The following is a 20,598-nucleotide window of genomic DNA, read 5'->3' as shown; positions in this document are numbered from 1 at the left end:
ATTTGTAGAAAGTCGATTTGAATTTAAAACAAATAATTCATCTTTGTGTGGCCTTTAATCGTTAAATGATAATCTCTTCCATCGAGAGATCATGTCGGTGAATGTTACCTTCAAAGATGTTTTCCTAAGATACTACAGTTAAAAATTGTAGAGTACGCAATTTAGACTTATGTGTTAATTGGACGACCTGGGATAGGCTGACATTCTGAGATACCACGCTGCAACCATATAAAGGTGTCTCCGTGGGATCTGCACAGCACTGCAGATTTCGACATGAAGGCTATCTTTTTCCTCGCTCTGGCGTCCCTCTTTGTCCTTGGTGCCGTTGGTGAGTCCGTGTCTCCTTCTATTTAGACAATAAGAGAATTATGTATCTATGCTCGTTTAATGTGTTTTCTGCACAGTTGTTGTATACATTGTTCATATGTACTGATACAATGTATAACAATGACGAATACCTTATTCTGTAGTACTTATGGGATGGCTACAGACAGCGAACATGTAACAACGGTATTTGAAAGGCTAATCCATCATACAAGATGTTATAAGGGTCTTTTTACGATTTGAATTATTGAAATAATGAGCAAATCTTTGGAATCAGAATTTGTTATGAAGTGAAAGGAAATAGGTTTTAACGTCGCTGCTGTAGTAGGGGCCTGAAGTTAGCAGCGGGTTCGTTATTCGTTATTCGTTTTTCGAATAACGAAAAACAAACCAGCACCGGGTTCGTTATTCAAAGGCTGTATATTAAACAACTACAGTAATGTGGTCAAATACACTGAAACTCATTTAATATATGACAGCAGATTCGTCTTACATCGTCTAAAAGCTGTTAAGTTTTTCAGTACTTTTGAATAACGAAAAATTAAACTGCAGCATTTAGTTTCAGTTCATATCCAACAAATTGACGAATGTGAGGTAGTCTAATTTTTGTTCAAGCAGTTTTTAGCTACTAAGGGCTGTCCACCAACTGGAATCTAAACAGCACCACTCATCTTTTGTCAAAAACACTATTCAGTCGGATTCTTTCCGGCAGTTTAAGGATGAATAATAACGAACTAAAAGGGGATAGATCAAACTGTATTCACTTTATTTGTAGGAAAGGGTTATAATACTACTTACACTCTTGTATGATAATTTTCATTACAGTTAAATGTAGTGAGTTACCCAGACAGTATTTTCTATAAAATGTCGTTCGTAAGATTGCAGTTATGTTCATTCTATAGTTAAATGTGTTATAAAGTTATATACGTCACAATGCAAAACTGATCTATCTGACTGCTATAATACTTAATAGCAATGTATCTAAACAGACAATGTACAGTTATGTTTACTGAAGTCTTGAACTCTACTGAACTATAATCTAAGTTTACTGCACTATGCAAGTAATTGTCTAGAACTGTGCAAACAAACGTGAGGTTAACGTGGCACCTATATGATGCATACAATCATGGGATCCATTCCAGGTTGTAGTCAACGATCAAAGTTACAAACCCAAACAAATCTAATGTCATAGTATCAGACATTCGGAGAGTAGTAAGACATCTTACTGCAGTTGTGTGATATGTCATCACCATTTACTGACCAGTCATGTAATAATGAAAACATGGATACATTGTAAGACTCTGTTCTATAGTGGGTGATGATGGACACTGACCAGAAGCGTTTTTTTTCTGTGGGAACGGATATAGGTGGTGTGGTTGAAGATACAGTGGCAGGGTCTACGGACAGAGGCCACACTCATTATACAATTAAATTTTCCTATATTTGTTATTTTGACCTTAAATACAGTCAATATTTAATCAGGGCTACTTCTGCTAAGGTTTTCCCACAATTCAAGTCTTTATTGTAAATACGTTCATAAATAAAAACAATAGCAGATTCTTTATTCCATTTATTTATATATTTTCTTGGACATGAACTGAATAACGAACCCGGTGCTGGCTTGTTTTTCGTTATTCGAAAAACTAATAACGAACCCACTGGAAATACGGTATCTTATACAATGCATTTGTTATACCGAGTCTGAATAACGAACCCGGTGCTGGTTTGTTTTTCGTTATTCAAAAGTACTGAATAACTAAACAGCTTTTGGATGATGATGTAAGACGAACCTGCTGTCATATATTAAATGAGTTTCAGTGTATTAGACAACATTACCGTAGTTTAATATACAGCCTTTGCATAACGAACCCGGTGCTGGCTTGTTTTTCGTTATTCGAAAAACGAATAACGAATAACGAATAACGAACCCGCTGCTAACCTCAGGCCCCTTCTGTATTGACGTAGTGCCATGAAAACTTACCAGAGATATATATGTTATAAGGATTATACATTTTTGTATTTAACACTTGCATGTCATGGACACCAAGAAGAGACTGAAACGGCTCGACTAGGTTGATTAAAGAGGCTTTTAGGAATCGTTTTTTATAGTATTTGAACATGGAAATCTTTGACCCAAGTTGATTTTCTGAAGATTTTTTCTCTTCAAATTTAAATAACATCGGCCGTTTTCAATTATTTTTGCCATTCTTTTATATCGTTTATCATCCCAGAAGAAAGTATAGTCCATTTGTACGTTTTAGTACCACTATTTCAAAGATTTCTGTAAATAATCGAGTATGACGTTTTCAGTTGAAAAAGAGGAGACCTTATCCCTACTTGTCCTTTGCTTAGCAGGATTGTTGAGCATGCTCCAGAACAGTCAAAGTTGAGTTATTTGTCTTTGAAAGCATGCGAACAAGGGATCTTATGGTTTACGAACGAATGTTTCCGTATGATTTAATTAGTTTCATATTGAAATAGAAACATTATCTGTCACAACAGGGACAGTAGGTAGACGGGGCTGGGATCCGTGGAGGTTTGATCAGTTGTGTGTCTTCTTACGTTGATGTTAAATGAGCTCCCTACCGGTTTCAGAAGCCCAGACTGGGTGTGGCATCATTACTGTGTGTGTCGAGGACAGGATCTGCTCTCTTGAATGCGCCGGATGTAGTGGCACCCCACGCTGCGTCATAACAGTCCTCATCGGCCAATGCCAATGTGACAGCACCTAGGACCGCTGGGTAGCCTGGGTAGGTGTCCGACTGACTTCTCACTACAGCTGTCTCAGACAAGACACTCCACACAGTTGTCTCAGACAAAACAATCACAACAGCTGTCTCAGACAAAACACTCACAACAGCTGTCTCAGACAAAACACTGACAACAGCTGTCTCAGACAAAACACTCCCTAAACCTGTCTCAGACAAAACACTCACAACAGCTGTCTCAGACAAAACACTCACAACAGCTGTCTCAGACAATACACTCACAACAGCTGTCTCAGACAAAACACTCAAGACGGCTGTTGTGAGTGAAAACACTCCACACAGCTGTCTCAAAGAAACAACTCCACACACTTTTCTCAGACAAAACACTCCCAACAGCTGTCTCAGACAAAACACTCACAACAGCTGTCTCAAACAAAACATTCAACACAGCTGTCTCAGACAAAACACTCAACACAGCTGTCTCAAAGAAAACACTAACAACAGCTGTCTCAGACAAAACACTGACAACAGCTGTCTCAAAAAAAACACTCCACACAGTTGTCTCAGACAAACGCTCACAACAGCTGTCTCAGACAAAACACTCCACACAGCTGTCTCAGACAAAATACTCCCAACAGCTGTCTCAAAGAAAACACCCACAACAGCTGTCTTAGACAAAAAACTCCACACAGCTATCTCAAAGAAAACACTCAACACAGCTGTCTCAGACAAATCACTCACAACAGCTGTCTCAGGCAAAACACTCACAACAGCTGTCTCAGACAAAACACTCATGACGGCTGTTGTAAGTGAAAACACTCGACACAGCTGTCTCAGACAAAACACTCAACACAGCTGTCTCAAAGAAAACACTCAACACAGCTGTCTCAGAGAAATCACTCACAACAGCTGTCTCAGGCAATACACTCACAACAGCTGTCTCAGACAAAACACTCAAGACGGCTGGTGTGAGTGAAAACACTCCACACAGCTGTCTCAAAGAAACAACTCCACACACTTTTCTCAGACAAAACACTCCCAACAGCTGTCTCAGACAAAACACTCTTAACAGCTGTCTCAAACAAAACATTCAACACAGCTGTCTCAGACAAAATACTCAACACAGCTGTCTCAAAGAAAACACTAACAACAGCTGTCTCAGACAAAACACTGACAACAGCTGTCTCAAAAAAACCACTCCACACAGTTGTCTCAGACAAAACACTCACAACAGCTGTCTCAGACAAAACACTCCACACAGCTATCTCAGACAAAACACTCCCAACAGCTGTCTCAGACAAAACACTCACAACAGCTGTCTCAGACAAAACACTCAACACAGTTGTCTCAGACAAAACACTCAACACAGCTGTCTCAGACAAAACACTCACAACAGCTGTCTCAGACAAAACACTCACAACAGCTGTCTCAGACAAAACACCCAACACAGCTGTCTCAGACAAAACACTCACAACAGCTGTCTCAAACAAAACACTCACAACAGCTGTCTCAGACCAAACACATCCACACAGCTGTCTCAGACAAAACACTCAACAAAGCTGTCTCAAAGAAGACACTCATAACAGCTGTCTCAGACAAAACACTCAACACAGCTGTCTCAGACAAAACACTCCACACAGTTGTCTCAGACAAAACACTGACAACAGCTGTCTCAAACAAAATACTCCCACGGTGGCCACAGACAAAACACTCACGTTGTACAGTCAAACCATCAAGTTAGAACTATGTATCGTCACACCATCAGACTAGAACTATGTATCGTCACACCATCAGGCTAGAACTATGTATCGTCACACCATCAGACTAGAACTATGTATCGACATACCATCAGACTAGAACTATGTATCGTCACACCATCAGACTAGAACAATGTATCGTCACACCATCAGACTAGAACTATTATCGTCACACCATCAGACTAGAACTATGTATCGTCACACCATCAGACTAGGACTATATCACGCTTGAGTTTATCATAAATTGTTCTCTATTTTCAGGTACGTTTTCTCTGATAGTGCCGGCAGACAAAGTGAATATTTGATCTACGAAAATGTACACAGAATAAATCCATGTCTCTGATGTAAATATGTGTAGTGTTGCTTCTGTGACAAATTTCATCAGGGCGACACGTTCAGTGCACCTAGGGTCTTAATGGTTAATAGTGCCCGTGCATCAAGTATAGATGGGTTACACGTGCAGTAAATCAAGTACAGATGGATGACACGTGCAGTGCACCAATTGTAGGTTGGTTTCACTAGTAGTGCAGATGGGTTTCATGTGCAGTGCACTTAGTTCAGATGAATTACACGTGCAGTACATCAGGTACAGATGGATTTCAGGTGCAGTACATCAAGTACAGATGGATTTCAGGTGCAGTACATCAAGTACAGATGGGTTACACGTGCAGTGCAGTGAGTGTAGGTAGCTTTCACTTGAAGTACATCAAGTCAATTGGGTTTCATGTGCAGTGCACCAAGTTCAGATGAGTTACACGTGCAGTGCATCAAGTACAGATTTGTAGATGGGTTTTATGTGCAGTGCACCAAACTCAGATAGGTTACATGTGCAGTTCATCAAGTACACATGGGTTACACGGGCAGTGCATCAAGTACACATGGGTTACACGGGCAGTGCATCAAGTACACATGGGTTACACGGGCAGTTCATCAAGTACAGATGAGTTACACGTGCAGTTCATCAAGTACACATGGGTTACACGGGCAGTTCATTAAGTACAGATGGGTTACACGTGTAGACACTAAGTATAGATAACTTCCATTTGTATTTCACCAAGCATAGTTGGGTTTCTTGTGCGGTGCACCAAGTACAGATGGTTTACACGTGCAGGGCACCAAGTACAGATTGGTTTGACGTACAGTGCACCAAGTACAGATGGGTTACGCGTGCAGTGAACCAATTGTAGATTGGTTTCACATGCAGTCCACCAAGTACAGATTTGTCTCACGTGCAGTGCCCTAAGTGAATGTGAGTGCATTTAGTGTCTTAATGGTTTTACGTGCACATGCATCAAGTGTAGATTGGTTACACACGTGCGCGCGCACACACGTCACGGATATCCCTCGGCCTTGGAAATATGTACATAAAATCACAAAGATGGCTGTTTCATATTTCGCTGTTTACCTGAAAAACTACATCAATATAGTGTACGTATTGTCAATAGGGAATTGAGTCGAACATTATTTTGATCACTGTTGCGTCAAATGTGGAAATGTACCAGTAAGTCTACAGTAGGATAGGTCTACCAGGATGTCTACAGTAGGATAGGTCTACCAGGATGTCTACAGTGGGATAGGTCTACCAGGATGTCTACAGTAGGATAGGTCTCCCATTAAGATAGACCTGAGATCAATATCCTAGTGGAGATACCCTACAACGAACTGAGACACAATGCTTAGCAGAACATTGCGACGTCATCAGTTACCATGACGTCACAAGCAAATGACAATACTCATCGCTCAGCCAGGGAAGCTGGTGAGCTGCACGTCTAACACTCAAGGTTGGTTGGTTTGTTGTTTAACGCTGCACTCAGCAATATTCCAGCTATATGATGGCGGTCTGTAAATAATCGAGTCTGACAATCCAGTGATTAATGTCATGAACATCGATCCAAGCAATTGGGATCGATGACATGCATCAATAAAGTCAGCGAGCCAGGGACCGGTTATATCCTGGTTATTTTGGGGGATTGGCTGTCCCAGTGGTTAAAGGAGCCACAGAGATGCCCTACCTCAGCCATGGAAAGGATCAACTGGTCTTCAGATCGAATATCAGATTCGCCCTGTTCATAATCCTTGGGTCTTCCAAAGACCTAATCTGACACATCGTAATTAAGCTGATTGAGTGAGTGAGTTGGGCTTAACGCCGCTTTTAACGGTACTCAGTTATATCACGGTGTGTCAACTTCATGTGGGAGGAAAGCCCGAAGTGATGCAGATCTCAGACGTTTACCACTTCGGTGAAACCCAAGAGCACGGTTATAGTGCTTACAAACCTAGAAACATAATCGGGGTGAACCGGGATTGGAACCCACAATCATAGGTTTCTGGCGTGCCCAAGGGACGCAACTCTGCCCAGCGAATTGCGGTGCCTTAGACGACTGGGCCACCCGTGTCCCCCTGAAATCCACGACCACGGGTATGTTGCCGACATATAATTACAGGGAATCTGGGATTCGAACCCATGATCATACTTTTCTGGCACGCATAACCGATGCAACTTTCCATAGCGAATTTCTTCCATAGTAGCTGTGCTATACATGAAATACCCTTTAAAGCGACGTTAAACCAAACCTGTCTGGTCGTCTCGGGTGTGAAGGTAAAGGGGAGACAACTCACCGACAGCCCTGACAAGAGACGTGACAAGGAGGATGATTGCCGCCTTTATGGTGACGGCGGATGTGTGCGCTTGAAAGGGGATCTGGGATTTATAGCGGTGAATGCGTGACATCACAGTCAAGATACACTGGGTACGGGACAGACCCTAAATTCAGCCAAAAACATGTTTACACAACGTCCATTCTGTCTTTTTTCCATTGAATTCCAGAAAGGTATGATTTGACATTTTTATGTGAGTAGGTTTTATACATCTGTCAGAGAAAGAATCAAGTGAATAACCATGTCGATTGGTGATGTTGAAAGAAAAATTGCTCCAACTTCAACGGAGAAAAGAATAAAGTTATATATTTGTATTACTGATGTGCAATGAGATCCCACTCTGACCTGCATCTCCCATGCGTAATGAGATCTCACTTTGACCCACGTGACCGATGTTATGAAATCTCACTTTGAGCTTAATGACCAGCATGAAATGAGATCTCACTTAGACCTACACGACTAATATGTAAACAAATCTCACTTTGACCTACATGACTGGTGTGTAATACGATCTTCTTGACCCACAAGACTAATGTGTCATGAGATCTCACTTTGACCTACATGACTGGTGTGTAATACGATCTTCTTGACCCACAAGACTAATGTGTCATGAGATCTCACTTTGACCTACATGACTGGTGTGTAATACGATCTTCTTGACCCACAAGACTTGTGTCATGAGATCTCACTTTGACCTACATGACTGGTGTGTGATACGATCTCCTTGACCCACAAGACTAATTAGTCATGAGATCTCACTTTGACCTACATGACTGGTGTGTGATACGATCTCCTTGACCCACAAGACTAATTAGTCAAGAGATCTCACTTTGACCTACATGACTGGTGTGTGATACGATCTCCTTGACCCACAAGACTAATTAGTCATGAGATCTCACTTTGACCTACATGACTGGTGTGTGATACGATCTCCTTGACCCACAAGACTAATTAGTCATGAGATCTCACTTTGACCTACATGACTGGTGTGTGATACGATCTCCTTGACCCACAAGACTAATTAGTCATGAGATCTCACTTTGACCTACATGACTGGTGTGTGATACGATCTCCTTGACCCACAAGACTAATTAGTCAAGAGATCTCACTTTGACCTACATGACTGGTGTGTAATAAGATTTATCATCCAAAAGTGGCTCAGTGACTGGTTTGCATGAGATCTCACTTAGACCCACATGACTATTGTGTAATGAGATCTCACTTAGATCTTCATGACTGGTGTGCAATGAGATCTCACTTAGACCTACATGACTGGTTTGCAATGAGATCTAACTTAGACCCACATGACTATTGTGTAATGATATCTCACTTAGACCTACATGACTGGTGTGCAATGAGATCTCACATAGACCTGCATGGCTGCAAGAAATGCTATGAGAATGACGAGAAAACAACTGATATCTGTATTTGTCCAGCATGTTTATTCTGGTTAACTAAAATGTTTCCTGGTATATATTATATAGCCACAACATTCAGCTAGTATAAAATATACAACATATTGGTCAAAGTAGATGAAAAATCAAAATAACAAGATTGATAGATTAACCAAATCTGTGTCGACGGCATGCAGCTCAGAACCGACTGATCAGTGGCACTCACTGCTTGAGACAGTTTGTGTGAAGATCAAGAATAATAATCTTAATAATAATAGCAATATTTATCATTTACCAAATGATTTCACTCACTCTCAGAATCACACAATATACACATTATACAGTATATGCCTTCACATGGATATACTGTCTGAATAGCACAGCGGAACATGCAGCGTGAGATACGTCACAAACAAAACCGGGCAGGAACAGACCGATGCAGAGGAGGAGGTGAGGGGATGACAGAGTAGCTTCCCTTTATACATTTCAGAGAAAGTAACAAAAACAAGGTTGATATGATAGAAGCTGAAATGTTTACAAGTAAATAAGTGCACCCCACACCATATTTTGAAAACACTGCATCCAAGCCTTAGCATATGTTACTTTGTCACATCATACAATTTATTGCATCAACATATTGGAATCTATCTACAGTGACAATAAATTTTACTATGGAGCTTCACATACAACAGATTAGAAATGCAACATATTGTTTCAGCAATGATGTTTGATTACTCTCACATGGTAAAGAATAACCAAGATAATAAAAAAAAGTATTGGTGGTATAAAAAGTATTCTGCAATGTAAAATGTTGGCTTTGATAGTAAATGCAGCTTCAGAAACAAGCTGCTGCACTCTGGTTTGGCAAAATGAATGTCAAGTACTGCTCCAAGAACAAGCCCATTCATTTGATGATAGTTATGTGACTGCTTCAACTGCCACACCGAAGTGCATTGACAATGCATAACTGTCACAATGGAGGTGATGGAACAATGCATTAACTGCAACACCGAGTTGGAGCAAATGCATTAACTGCCAAACTGTAGCTGATGGAATAATGCATTAACTGTCACAATGCAGCTGATGGAACAATGCATTAATTACCACAATGCAGCTGATGGAAAAGTGCATTAACTGCCACAATGCAGCTGATGGACACTGCAATAACTGCCACAATGCAGCTGATGGACACTGCAATAACTGCCACAATGCAGCTGATGGAACAATGCATTAACTGTCACACTGTAGCTGATGGAACAATGCATTACATGCCACACTGTAGCTGATGGAACAATGCATTATTAGCTGATGGAACAATGCATTAAATGCCACTGAGCTGATGGAACAATGCATTAACTGCCACACTGTAGCTGATGGAACAATGCATTAAATGCCACACTGTAGCTGATGGAACAATGCACTGAATTGTCACCTTGTAGATAATGAAACCACCTGGAAGTTTAACCATATGTACATTAATGGACTACAATGACAGTGAAAGGCTAACATACAGCATCTGTGTTGAAGCTATATACATAGTATTCTCCTCATATCATCAATATTGAGTCTAAAAAGGGCTGAAATTATTCGTAGGTTAATAAGCAATTTTGTGTTCGTACTTATTCAGATGTTGTAACAGCTTATAGATATTCCCCTAGCAGCAAAGACAATGGTACAATGAAGGGTCTGTGTGTATATATGCATGCAAGAAGAAACTACACCATGTACACCAGTCATCAACATGGTAACACTGTGACAAAAATAAATATCTCACTAACTATAACAAGCAACATATATATAGAAGATATATGCATAGTTAAATAATAATGGCCAGAGATGCCAACCCAATCATCTGCCACTCGCAGCAGCATCTTGTCACAGGAGGGCCAAAATGTAGGAATTATACAGCCTTTTCATACAAACAAATCACATTGTTTTATTTTCAAAATTCAACATAATTCTGGTGATAGCGAGTCTGTACTGTGCAAGTTTAAGATGACTGGGGTAACATGAAAGGAGTTTATTTATATTCATGGGCGACGCTGTGTCCTCTTGCCAATTGTGTCTTGGGTACAGCTGCACCTGTCAGCAGGCATGTATCACTAACATGCCCCAATCACACTCCGTGGATCTGGTAACCATGGCATCTTTGTGTGAACCATTTCTCTAGAAACCAAATGAAATTGAAAATGTATCTCATTTATTAATGCAGGTTAGTGCTGCCAATAGAACTATCAACACTGGCAGTCCTGCATGAAAAGACTGGCAATAGTGGCATCTCTGCCTGAGAGGAAAGATTATGGGCAACATTCAAGGGTCCTAAATAATCTACTCTTATCAGATATATATATATGTGTATATTCAGAGCTATATATTGACTGGAACATCTTGAGAAGTATCACCTGAAATGTCATACAACACATGCAGGAAACATGTCATGGCACATAACACATGTGGATAGCCTACCAAGGCCCACCATGACAGAAGCACTCCTACACATGCATCCTGGTGATAAACCTAAACAAATTCCTTTAGAAAGTGGTGACTAGTTTTAAACACTCTGCATCTCAGCTGCAACACACAGCTCTTGGTGGCTCTCTGACAGAAACTCTGCTATGACATGACTGCCTGAACAGGTGTTTGTACCTTCTGGTGTGAATCCATGCTCACACTACCAACCACCGGTTGGCCTGTTCGATTGTCAAGTTCCACAAAGTGATCGTAGCACCACAACTATCGTAAGCCTATGTTAAAATATGGGGGTTACGATCATCATACTGCTAAGATCGCTTTGTGGAACAGTCCACTGAATTACTGTCTACCTGCCCTGAATTTTGTACAGCACAATCTGATAATATGAAATAATTATTCAATGATAGACAGTAAAGACTGATGTGGCTCTTCCCATCTGTACTGCTGCTAACACATGACATTATAGCCCCAGTCACAGATCCGTGTCCATCCTGATTCCATGCTCAGCTATTTGGGAGTATAAATCACAACACAAACAGTTTTGTTACTCCATACATTAATTATGTAATGGTCATGAACTACACAAGACGATCTCCCTTCTCCATCAGAGTTAAAAGTTGTGCTTATTTAGCCTGGAGTGACGGCCAGGCATGGAAAACAGGCGTCATAACAGGCACAAGACAATAGCGTCATTCTTGTCCCTGGGAATGGAATGGATTTGTAGTGTATTAGTGCCCATTCTGCAGTGACCAGCTGACCAAGCAAGTACCATATTTTCTTGTGTACAGTCCACCATCCTTGGGTACTAGCTTCTGGAAAACTGCTATATTGTGTAGTGTGCAATACTACATCATATCGCTTCAGGTGAATGACAAGGAGATAACAAACTTGGTCAATGAATATGTGAATTTGCGATAAAATATCACGAGACCTGATGATATACAATTTACCAGAAAATCTGGTACAGGTATCTGACCATGTGTTATGTATTGGGAGTTAGCGCCTACATTCACATGTAACAGTGCAACATTGTATGATATGGAAACTGTGTCATATCATATATCACTGAATCAAACATATTGCATATTGGTATTGACATCAATGAAATGTATACAAAGTATAACAAGATGACAACATGTGTAGAAAGTCTGTTCAACAACTTGTTCACTGCATGGAGCCATGCTTAAAGCTACAATAACATCACCGTTTGGAAGATTCTCAGACAAAGGCAAACTTACTGGTTTTGTCAAACATGGAACTAACAGAAATGTAAAAAATATCTGTATTTGGTATGTACGGTCTGATACTCTAAATATCATTTTTGGTCCCCTACAAACATTACCGATGAAATCTTTAACATTTTCTCAATTGTTCTCTCATGGTCAGTCACACTTGCAATAGCCCCCTACAGTTTAACATTCGGGAAATACTTTCCCACTACTTGGCTCCTGCTTCTACATGTGTCCTTACTACCAACACACACAAGGGAGACAAGGACCATCAGACTGTCTTCTACATGGATTCTACATGAAACTGCCAACCCGATCTGACTCTGGAGAAACAAGCCTCCCTTCCCACATTGTGAAACAAGCATAGCTTCCCACATTGTTACAAACCTCCCCTCCCATATGGTGAAACAAGCCTCCCTTCCCACATTGTTACAAGCCTCCCCTCCCATATGGTGAAACAAGCCTCCCTTCCCACATTGTTACAAGCCTCCCCTCCCTTCCCATATTGTGTTACAAGCTTTAACTATTTCTGTGTGTCTGACCCAAACTTGTGTTGCCTCTTATTTGCACTCAGGTGCTTTATCATACCCTCAGGATTACCTGCTGAAGCACAGTTGGTGCTTGAAGCACCCTTAGCCCTGCGAAGCTCCCTTAGTCCCCACTGAAGCAAAACTGGCCCTTCAAGTCCCCCATATCAGGCATCATCAGATGACAAACATCCGTACATTCATTCTTTTCTCATGTTAGTACTTTCTGGTCCCACTTGCCTAAACATAAATTCTGTAATCTTGTATAAAAACATCTTTACGAAAAAACACTTAATGAGATGGAAAAACCAAGTGTTGAATCATATAAAATCACACAGTCTGATTATTATCCATCACAGCAGTCTGTTTCTGACACCAGATTGAATTATCTCCCTTGATTGCATATCCAACTCTCGGAATCATCCTTAATATTTCTCCCATTGCGTAGATATGGTGCTAAATCAATTTCCTTCCATTTTGACAACTGCTGTGTGTCCCCTGACCTAGCTCCATCAAGCATACACGTATGTATGTATTGTAGTTCCTTCTTAGTGTTGTTGCGACAAGGCACTCCAGACTGGTGCCAACCAATACACACTTTATCACATGAGAAAACCTGGCGCCAGCGATGGTATTGGTTCTGACGCCAGGATGGATCCTCAGGTCACGGAAATCAACACTGCCAGATCATCAGTTGTTCATTGGTGTATAAATTATGGATTAAGTGATTAAGTTGCCATAACTGCCTCATCATGCATTGAATACATCAAGTCTGTTTCCTTTGCGAGTGACTTTGAGGCCAGCACCCTGGATGCTCTGTGCGTCTTTGCTGAAGGCGACCTCAACACTGGAACCCTTGAACTCTGCTAACAACCTACAAGGAGAAAGTCAGTACAATACATTCACCCACCTGTGAAGATCCGGGTTAGAATAGGTCCTCAGCAACCCATGTTTATCATAAGAGGCGATTAACAGGATCAGGTGGATCAACCTGGTTGATGCATGTCATTGTATCCCAATTGTGTGGATCGATGCTCACATCAATCAATCATCAAATTTGATTATTTACAGACCACCGTCAAATAGCTGGAATATTGCTGAGTGCCGTGTTAAACAACAAACAAACAATACATTCACAAGTGGGTTCTATCCAGTCCTCAACCTGCCTGACATACCATAGGAAGTAATGTTCAGCACACTACCTGTCAAATCATCCATTTGCACAGAGATATATTCTAACGATTGTCACACAATGTCTAGCCCTTAATTAGAACTAGACGTGTTTGCAAACAAAAAACAGAAGCAGACCCATTAACCCCATTTTCTCAACACATCTTAATATCACCCTTTACGTTCAATTCAAAAACATCTAGACCCTGACCTTATTCAAGACGTCTTAACATCCAACATTCATCAAGTCCCAGGCTTGTACAAGTCAAACTACAACAGCATCCAGCAATGAATGATACAACCATGCTTCACAATAACCTCTAAATTGACCTTGACCTTTGATAGATATGGCGCTAACATTTCATTTGGTATGACTTATAAAGTAATGCTTTTTGAAAAAGTGTAACCAATATTTTTTCTAACTCATGACCTTCAACTTAGACCTTTTCATGACATGTACCATGGTTTTGGAATGCCTAAGGGATTCAACTCTGCACATAGATGACTGGGTCACCTGTATCCCCAACTACTGCAAACCTGATATTGTCAGTGATAATGACCCCAGTGCTAACTGACAGGGTATACATACTGTGGAGATATCTGCACCTCCGGGGGCTTCTTGGTGTGGTTCTGCACCACCAGGTACGCCTTGGCTACCAGTTCTATCACATGGGGATCACAGCTGAAGATGAAGTCTCCCTTCTTCGACAAAATATCACCGTTTTCACTCTGCAACAAATGGGTTAAAATATTTTCTTGACAATCCACAAGAAGAGAACCCAGTCTGTATGACATTTGTGTACTGAGACAGAGATATGGATTGATGTGAATTACAAAATGGTGGAGTGAGTGAGTGAGTGAGTGAGTGAGCATACTGTTTCTGCAATATTCCAGCACTACCACAGCAAGGGACACCCCGGAAAGGGGCTTCAAACATTATGCCCAATTTGGTTTGACGAGTGAACGCTTTAACCACTGGGCTACCTCACCGCCCAACAAAATGGTGGACTGGGTATCAGAAATGGAGGTCAGTTGTTTTTCTCCAGGGTTAAGGACCCATTACCAACATTAACGTTCCTTATCATTCCCCAAGCCTCACTCCCCCAAGCCACGCTCCCCAAACCACTCAACACAAGCCACGTTCCCCGAGCCATGCTGCCCAAGCCTCTCTCCCCAAGCCGTGCTACCCAAGCCGTGCTCCCAAAGCCACGCTCCCCAAGCCGCACACCCCAAACCCCACTCCCCAAAAGCCACTCTCTACAAGCCATTCTCCCCAAGCCACACTGCCCAAGCCATGCTGCCCAAGCCACGCTCCCCAAGCCATGCTCCCCAAGCCACGCTCCCCAAGCCATGCTGCCCAAGCCACGCTCCCCAAGCCATGCTCCCCAAGCCATGCTCCCCAAGCCATGCTGCCCAAGCCACGCTCCCCAAGCCACGCTCCCCAAGCCATGCTCCCCAAGCCATGCTGCCCAAGCCATGCTGCCCAAGCCACGCTCCCCAAGCCATGCTGCCCAAGCCACGCTCCCCAAGCCACGCTCCCCAAGCCATTCTCCCCAAGCCACACTGCCCAAGCCATGCTGCCCAAGCCACGCTCCCCAAGCCATGCTCCCCAAGCCACTGTCCTCAAGCCTCACTCTCCAAGCCACTCTCCTCAAGCCATGCTGCCCCCGACTCATTCCAGACCTACCCCATAAAAACCCTTCCCCATCCCCTCGACTTACTCCTGACTTCTGAATATGGAAGATGACGAGCTTGTCCTGGTATGGACTGAGAGAGATGCGGTGTATCTGGCCCAGAGGGATTCTGTACTTCAGGGCCATGGTCTTGTTGTCAATGATCAAGATGGCCTGTGTGCTCATCACAAACAGCATCTGCACCATCTGCAGAACACACAACATCATCAGTGATATACACACAATATACTGCTCTTCTTCTGATACGGATACTCCTACCCTCCAGTGGGAACTGGTTGAACATAGGAATGTACTTTGGACTGATGTATATTCATTAGGGCCGGAAAGAGTTCAAATGTACTACAAGTACCGGCCCCCTATTCCCCGACCCGACCGGGTACCTGCTGTAGGAGTTTGATATAAAATGTCTGATTTTGATTTGTCAATTCAAATCCCTGACAAAATCTATTTAGATACATGACTGTAAAAAACGATCTGATCATGTATACAAGTTGACATAAGTTATATCTTTACTCAAAGATATAAAAGTCAGAAGGAATGCAAACATTAGTGACTTAAATTATAACCATGGACTTTGGTCATTGTCACCAAACTATATATCACGTGACAGGTCTGGGTAGTCCTGTGTGTACCTGGGTCCTACTCAGGAACCACCCAAACTTTCCCAGCCCTACCTTTAAGCAGCTGTCTACTGAGTGGACATGAGGGCCATATCCCTATCATCTGTTGAGTAGTGCATGTTAAACACAAACCATGCAATGAATCAATATTTCTGACTTAAGAAGAATTTGGAACATGGACATATTTGTCCTCACCTCGTCTATGAATGTCTCACCTTCCCGTTGGCTCTGTTGATCTTCATGACCAGTGCAGCAAAGACGATCTGCTGATCTGCGGTCTGACCGGACAGCTTCTTCCACTTCTGGTTCTGTTGTAGAGACGCGTAGTCACCTCGGAACGCTTCACCCACACTGAAAGGAGGGGACACTTTAAATAATCACTGACATTCTTTAGCCAATCCATGCATTGTCAACCAGACCATAAGCTTCACACAGTCCATAGCATACCCTTTATTCTACCATGAATTTGGAAAATACTCGAATTTGAATGGTTACCTAAAGGTTATCAAATCATATTTAACACCCTCTGATTGAAACATCCGATTTGACGGCCATATCACCATCGAAGCTAATATCTTTAGAATAGTCGTTCATCTACAGACACTGTTGGTAGATATATTTAAATAATTATATGTACAATAAAAGGTTACAAAATGTTAAGTTGCAGTAACTACAACATTCGAAGGATCTGTGGCAATACATTTCGTGCAGAAAACATGATAGAAATCTACAAAGAGAATGTGTTTCAAGTTTTCAGGACAATAGACAGCTTGCTATTTGAGGCTTTACCATATATGACTATGACATATCTTTTGTCTCACAATGAGCGATATGACGTCATAATAGTGATGTGCGGTGTAGAACAAAACCTTTGCAAGGCTTGCTTAGTTTTCTTTAGGGGTGCCCACCTCATGTTAGCTTACCAAGTTGCCTTGCTTATGTGCTTTCAATGCCTGTCATAGGTTCGAGTGAAGTATTACGGTGTAAACAAACTGCTGTAGTATATACAGCGCCATATTTTGTTTAAAGGCTGTTGTCAGTGATTCCTTGATCGACATCCCACTCAAAGCACTAGATTCAACCCATGCCATTTCACTCAATGTATTCACTAACACCAAAGAATACACGTTTTATTTAGTCATGGTAGAATGGAGATAAACATACTGTGTTTTCAAAGAAAAGCTAGGTAACCATTAGATTTAACCACATTAAACTTAACATTTGAAACCTCATGCTGTGTGTTCGGTTCCATATTCAATTTAGTGCCGTTAAATCTACAGGTAGCCTACCTCTACATTGATAACACACTAGGCTCATCTCCAAACCAACCCAAAGCATATGCTTCACCAAGTACAGAGCATACATGAAGTGAGGTGGGGTTGAAAGGCTCGTTCAAGATTATTGCAGTAATATTGCACGTGTGTGTGTGGCTGCTTGTACTAGTCACATCTTGTGCCAGTTTTAAAGTGCTAGCCCACTGAGATACCATGTCGCAGCTTAACATGGATACCCCACTCACACACAGTATACTGACTCTGAGCCGACCAGTCCTTGTCCCAGCCCCTTCTACCAAGTCTTTTGGTATTACATTTCACCCATAATCGGGGGGAACTTGGGGTTCTGATCATTGGATTCTGGCATGCCTAAGGAATGCAACTCTGCAACATGCAGCCCTAGATGACTCCGCCACCTTAATGTTAGCCTACACACATTACAAATCATGTGCAGTAATTATCACTTGTAGCTAGACAGTGCTCCCCACCTGCTGGGGTAGATTTCCTTCTTGTCCTTGAAAATGTTGCTGGCCGTCACCTTTTCTTTCATTCGATATCGCGCAGCTTCATCAAATCGTGATCGATACTTGGCACACTGGAAACACAAATATGGACACTGAGTACTGGGATATAATGGAGCAGCCAGAGCTACACATTTCTGTACGGAAAGTGACACTGATATTCCCCGGGGGCTGGTGTAATAGGTGGTGGTTTGCAGCATACACCAGTATGACCTGAAACCCCATCTGTCGATGCACAGAAAGGCTATACACTTTCCTCTTACATGTCATTGTGTTAGTTTTACCAGTAGTAATTTCAGAGGATGAATTTAAGGGGCATTATATAAGGTCATTATTTCCTTTACACGGCAAAGCCAACAAATAATACATTTGGTAATACATTGGGATTATATATTCTTGTTAAAGAGATTCATTTGACACTTTGAGGAAACACTTCTTCCCCATGTGATAGAAAAACAAACAGAACAGTTTGACCTGAGGTAGAAAACAATGACATCTGACATCTCAATGACATCTGACATCACGACATCTGACATCACAAAGACATCTGACATCATGACATCTGACATCACAACATCCAACATTATAAAGACATCGGACATCACGACATCTGACATCACAATGACATCGGACATCACGACATCCGACATTATAAAGACATCTGACATCATGACATCTGACATCACAAAGACATCTGACATCACAACATCCAACATTATACAGACATCGGACATCACGACATCTGACATCACAAAGACATCTGACATCACAACATCCAACATTATAAAGACATCGGACATCACGACATCTGACATCACAATGACATCTGACATCACAACAACATCTGACATCACAAAGACATCTGACATCACGACATCCGACATTATAAAGACATCTGACATCACGACATCTGACATCACAAAAACATCTGACATCACAACATCTGACATCACAAAGATATATGACATCACCATGACATCTGACATCACAATGACATCTGACATCACAATGAGGCTCTAGCTTTTCTTCTCAACTTCCTTCTTCCCTATCACTCACCTCACCTATTGCTACCTCCCCTACAGGTCTTTCACACACAGTCACTTCCACCACCACCGTCACTCACTTCCACCACCACCGTCACTCACTTCCACCACCCTCACTCACTTCCACCACCACCCTCACTCACTTCCACCACCACCCTCACTCACTTCCACCACCACCCTCACTCACTTCCACCACCACCCTCACTCACTTCCACCACCACCCTCACTCACTTCCACCACCACCGTCACTCACTTCCACCACCACCCTGACTCACTTCCACCACCACCCTCACTCACTTCCACCACCACCCTCACTCACTTCCACCACCACCCTCACTCACTTCCACCACCACCCTCACTCACTTCCACCACCACCGTCACTCACTTCCACCACCACCCTCACTCACTTCCACCACCACCCTCACTCACTTCCACCACCACCCTCACTCACTTCCACCACCACCGTCACTCACTTCCACCACCACCCTCGCTCACTTCCACCACCACCCTCACTCACTTCCACCACCCTCACTCACTTCCACCACCCTCACTCACTTCCACCACTCACTTCCACCACCCTCACTCACTTCCACCACTCACTTCCACCACCCTCACTCACTTCCACCACCACCCTCACTCACTTCCACCACCACCGTCACTCACTTCCACCACCACCCTCACTCACTTCCACCACCACCCTCACTCACTTCCACCACCACCCTCACTCACTTCCACCACCACCGTCACTCACTTCCACCACCACCCTGACTCACTTCCACCACCACCCTTACTCACTTCCACCACCACCCTCACTCACTTCCACCACCACCCTCACTCACTTCCACCACCACCCTCACTCACTTCCACCACCACCCTCACTCACTTCCACCACCACCCTCACTCACTTCCACCACCACCCTCACTAACTCACTTCCACCACCACCCTGACTCACTTCCACCACCACCCTGACTCACTTCCACCACCACCCTTACTCACTTCCACCACCACCCTCACTCACTTCCACCACCCTCACTCACTTCCACCACCACCGTCACTCACTTCCACCACCCTCACTCACTTCCACCACCACCCTCACTCACTTCCACCATCACCCTTACTCACTTCCACCACCACCCTCACTCACTTCCACCATCACCCTTACTCACTTCCACCACCACCCTCACTCACTTCCACCATCACCCTTAC

The 20,598-nt window shown here is 42.6% G+C and overlaps 1 protein-coding gene and 1 long non-coding RNA gene across 2 annotated transcripts in view; one reads left to right on the top strand and one right to left on the bottom strand.

The window, feature by feature from the left end:
• The first annotated feature begins 227 nt into the window (after nt 1-227).
• LOC139465422 (uncharacterized) lies at nt 228-5,138 on the top strand. Its single transcript, XR_011653168.1, has 3 exons — nt 228-328; nt 2,920-3,074; nt 5,051-5,138. It is a non-coding gene; the product is annotated as an uncharacterized lncRNA (long non-coding RNA).
• Nucleotides 5,139-8,883: 3,745 nt separating this feature from the next.
• The window catches only part of LOC139465910 (unconventional myosin-Ib-like), a 91,696-nt gene continuing 79,981 nt past the window's right edge, over nt 8,884-20,598 (bottom strand). Inside the window, exons 29-33 of the mRNA XM_071247900.1 lie at nt 18,316-18,422; nt 16,769-16,904; nt 15,961-16,119; nt 14,829-14,968; nt 8,884-13,943 (exon numbers count right to left, since the gene is read on the bottom strand). Of these exons, the coding sequence (XP_071104001.1) occupies nt 13,820-13,943; nt 14,829-14,968; nt 15,961-16,119; nt 16,769-16,904; nt 18,316-18,422 (666 nt within the window). The 3' untranslated portion in view covers nt 8,884-13,819. The remainder of the gene's footprint in view (nt 13,944-14,828; nt 14,969-15,960; nt 16,120-16,768; nt 16,905-18,315; nt 18,423-20,598) is intronic.

This window comes from Haliotis cracherodii, unplaced genomic scaffold (genome assembly GCF_022045235.1).
Source record: "Haliotis cracherodii isolate W230 unplaced genomic scaffold, xgHalCrac1.p SCAF_18, whole genome shotgun sequence".
Lineage (NCBI taxonomy): Eukaryota > Metazoa > Mollusca > Gastropoda > Lepetellida > Haliotidae > Haliotis > Haliotis cracherodii.
The sequence above is the reverse complement of the archived record's forward strand: the minus strand, read 5'-3'. Positions and strand labels throughout refer to the sequence as shown.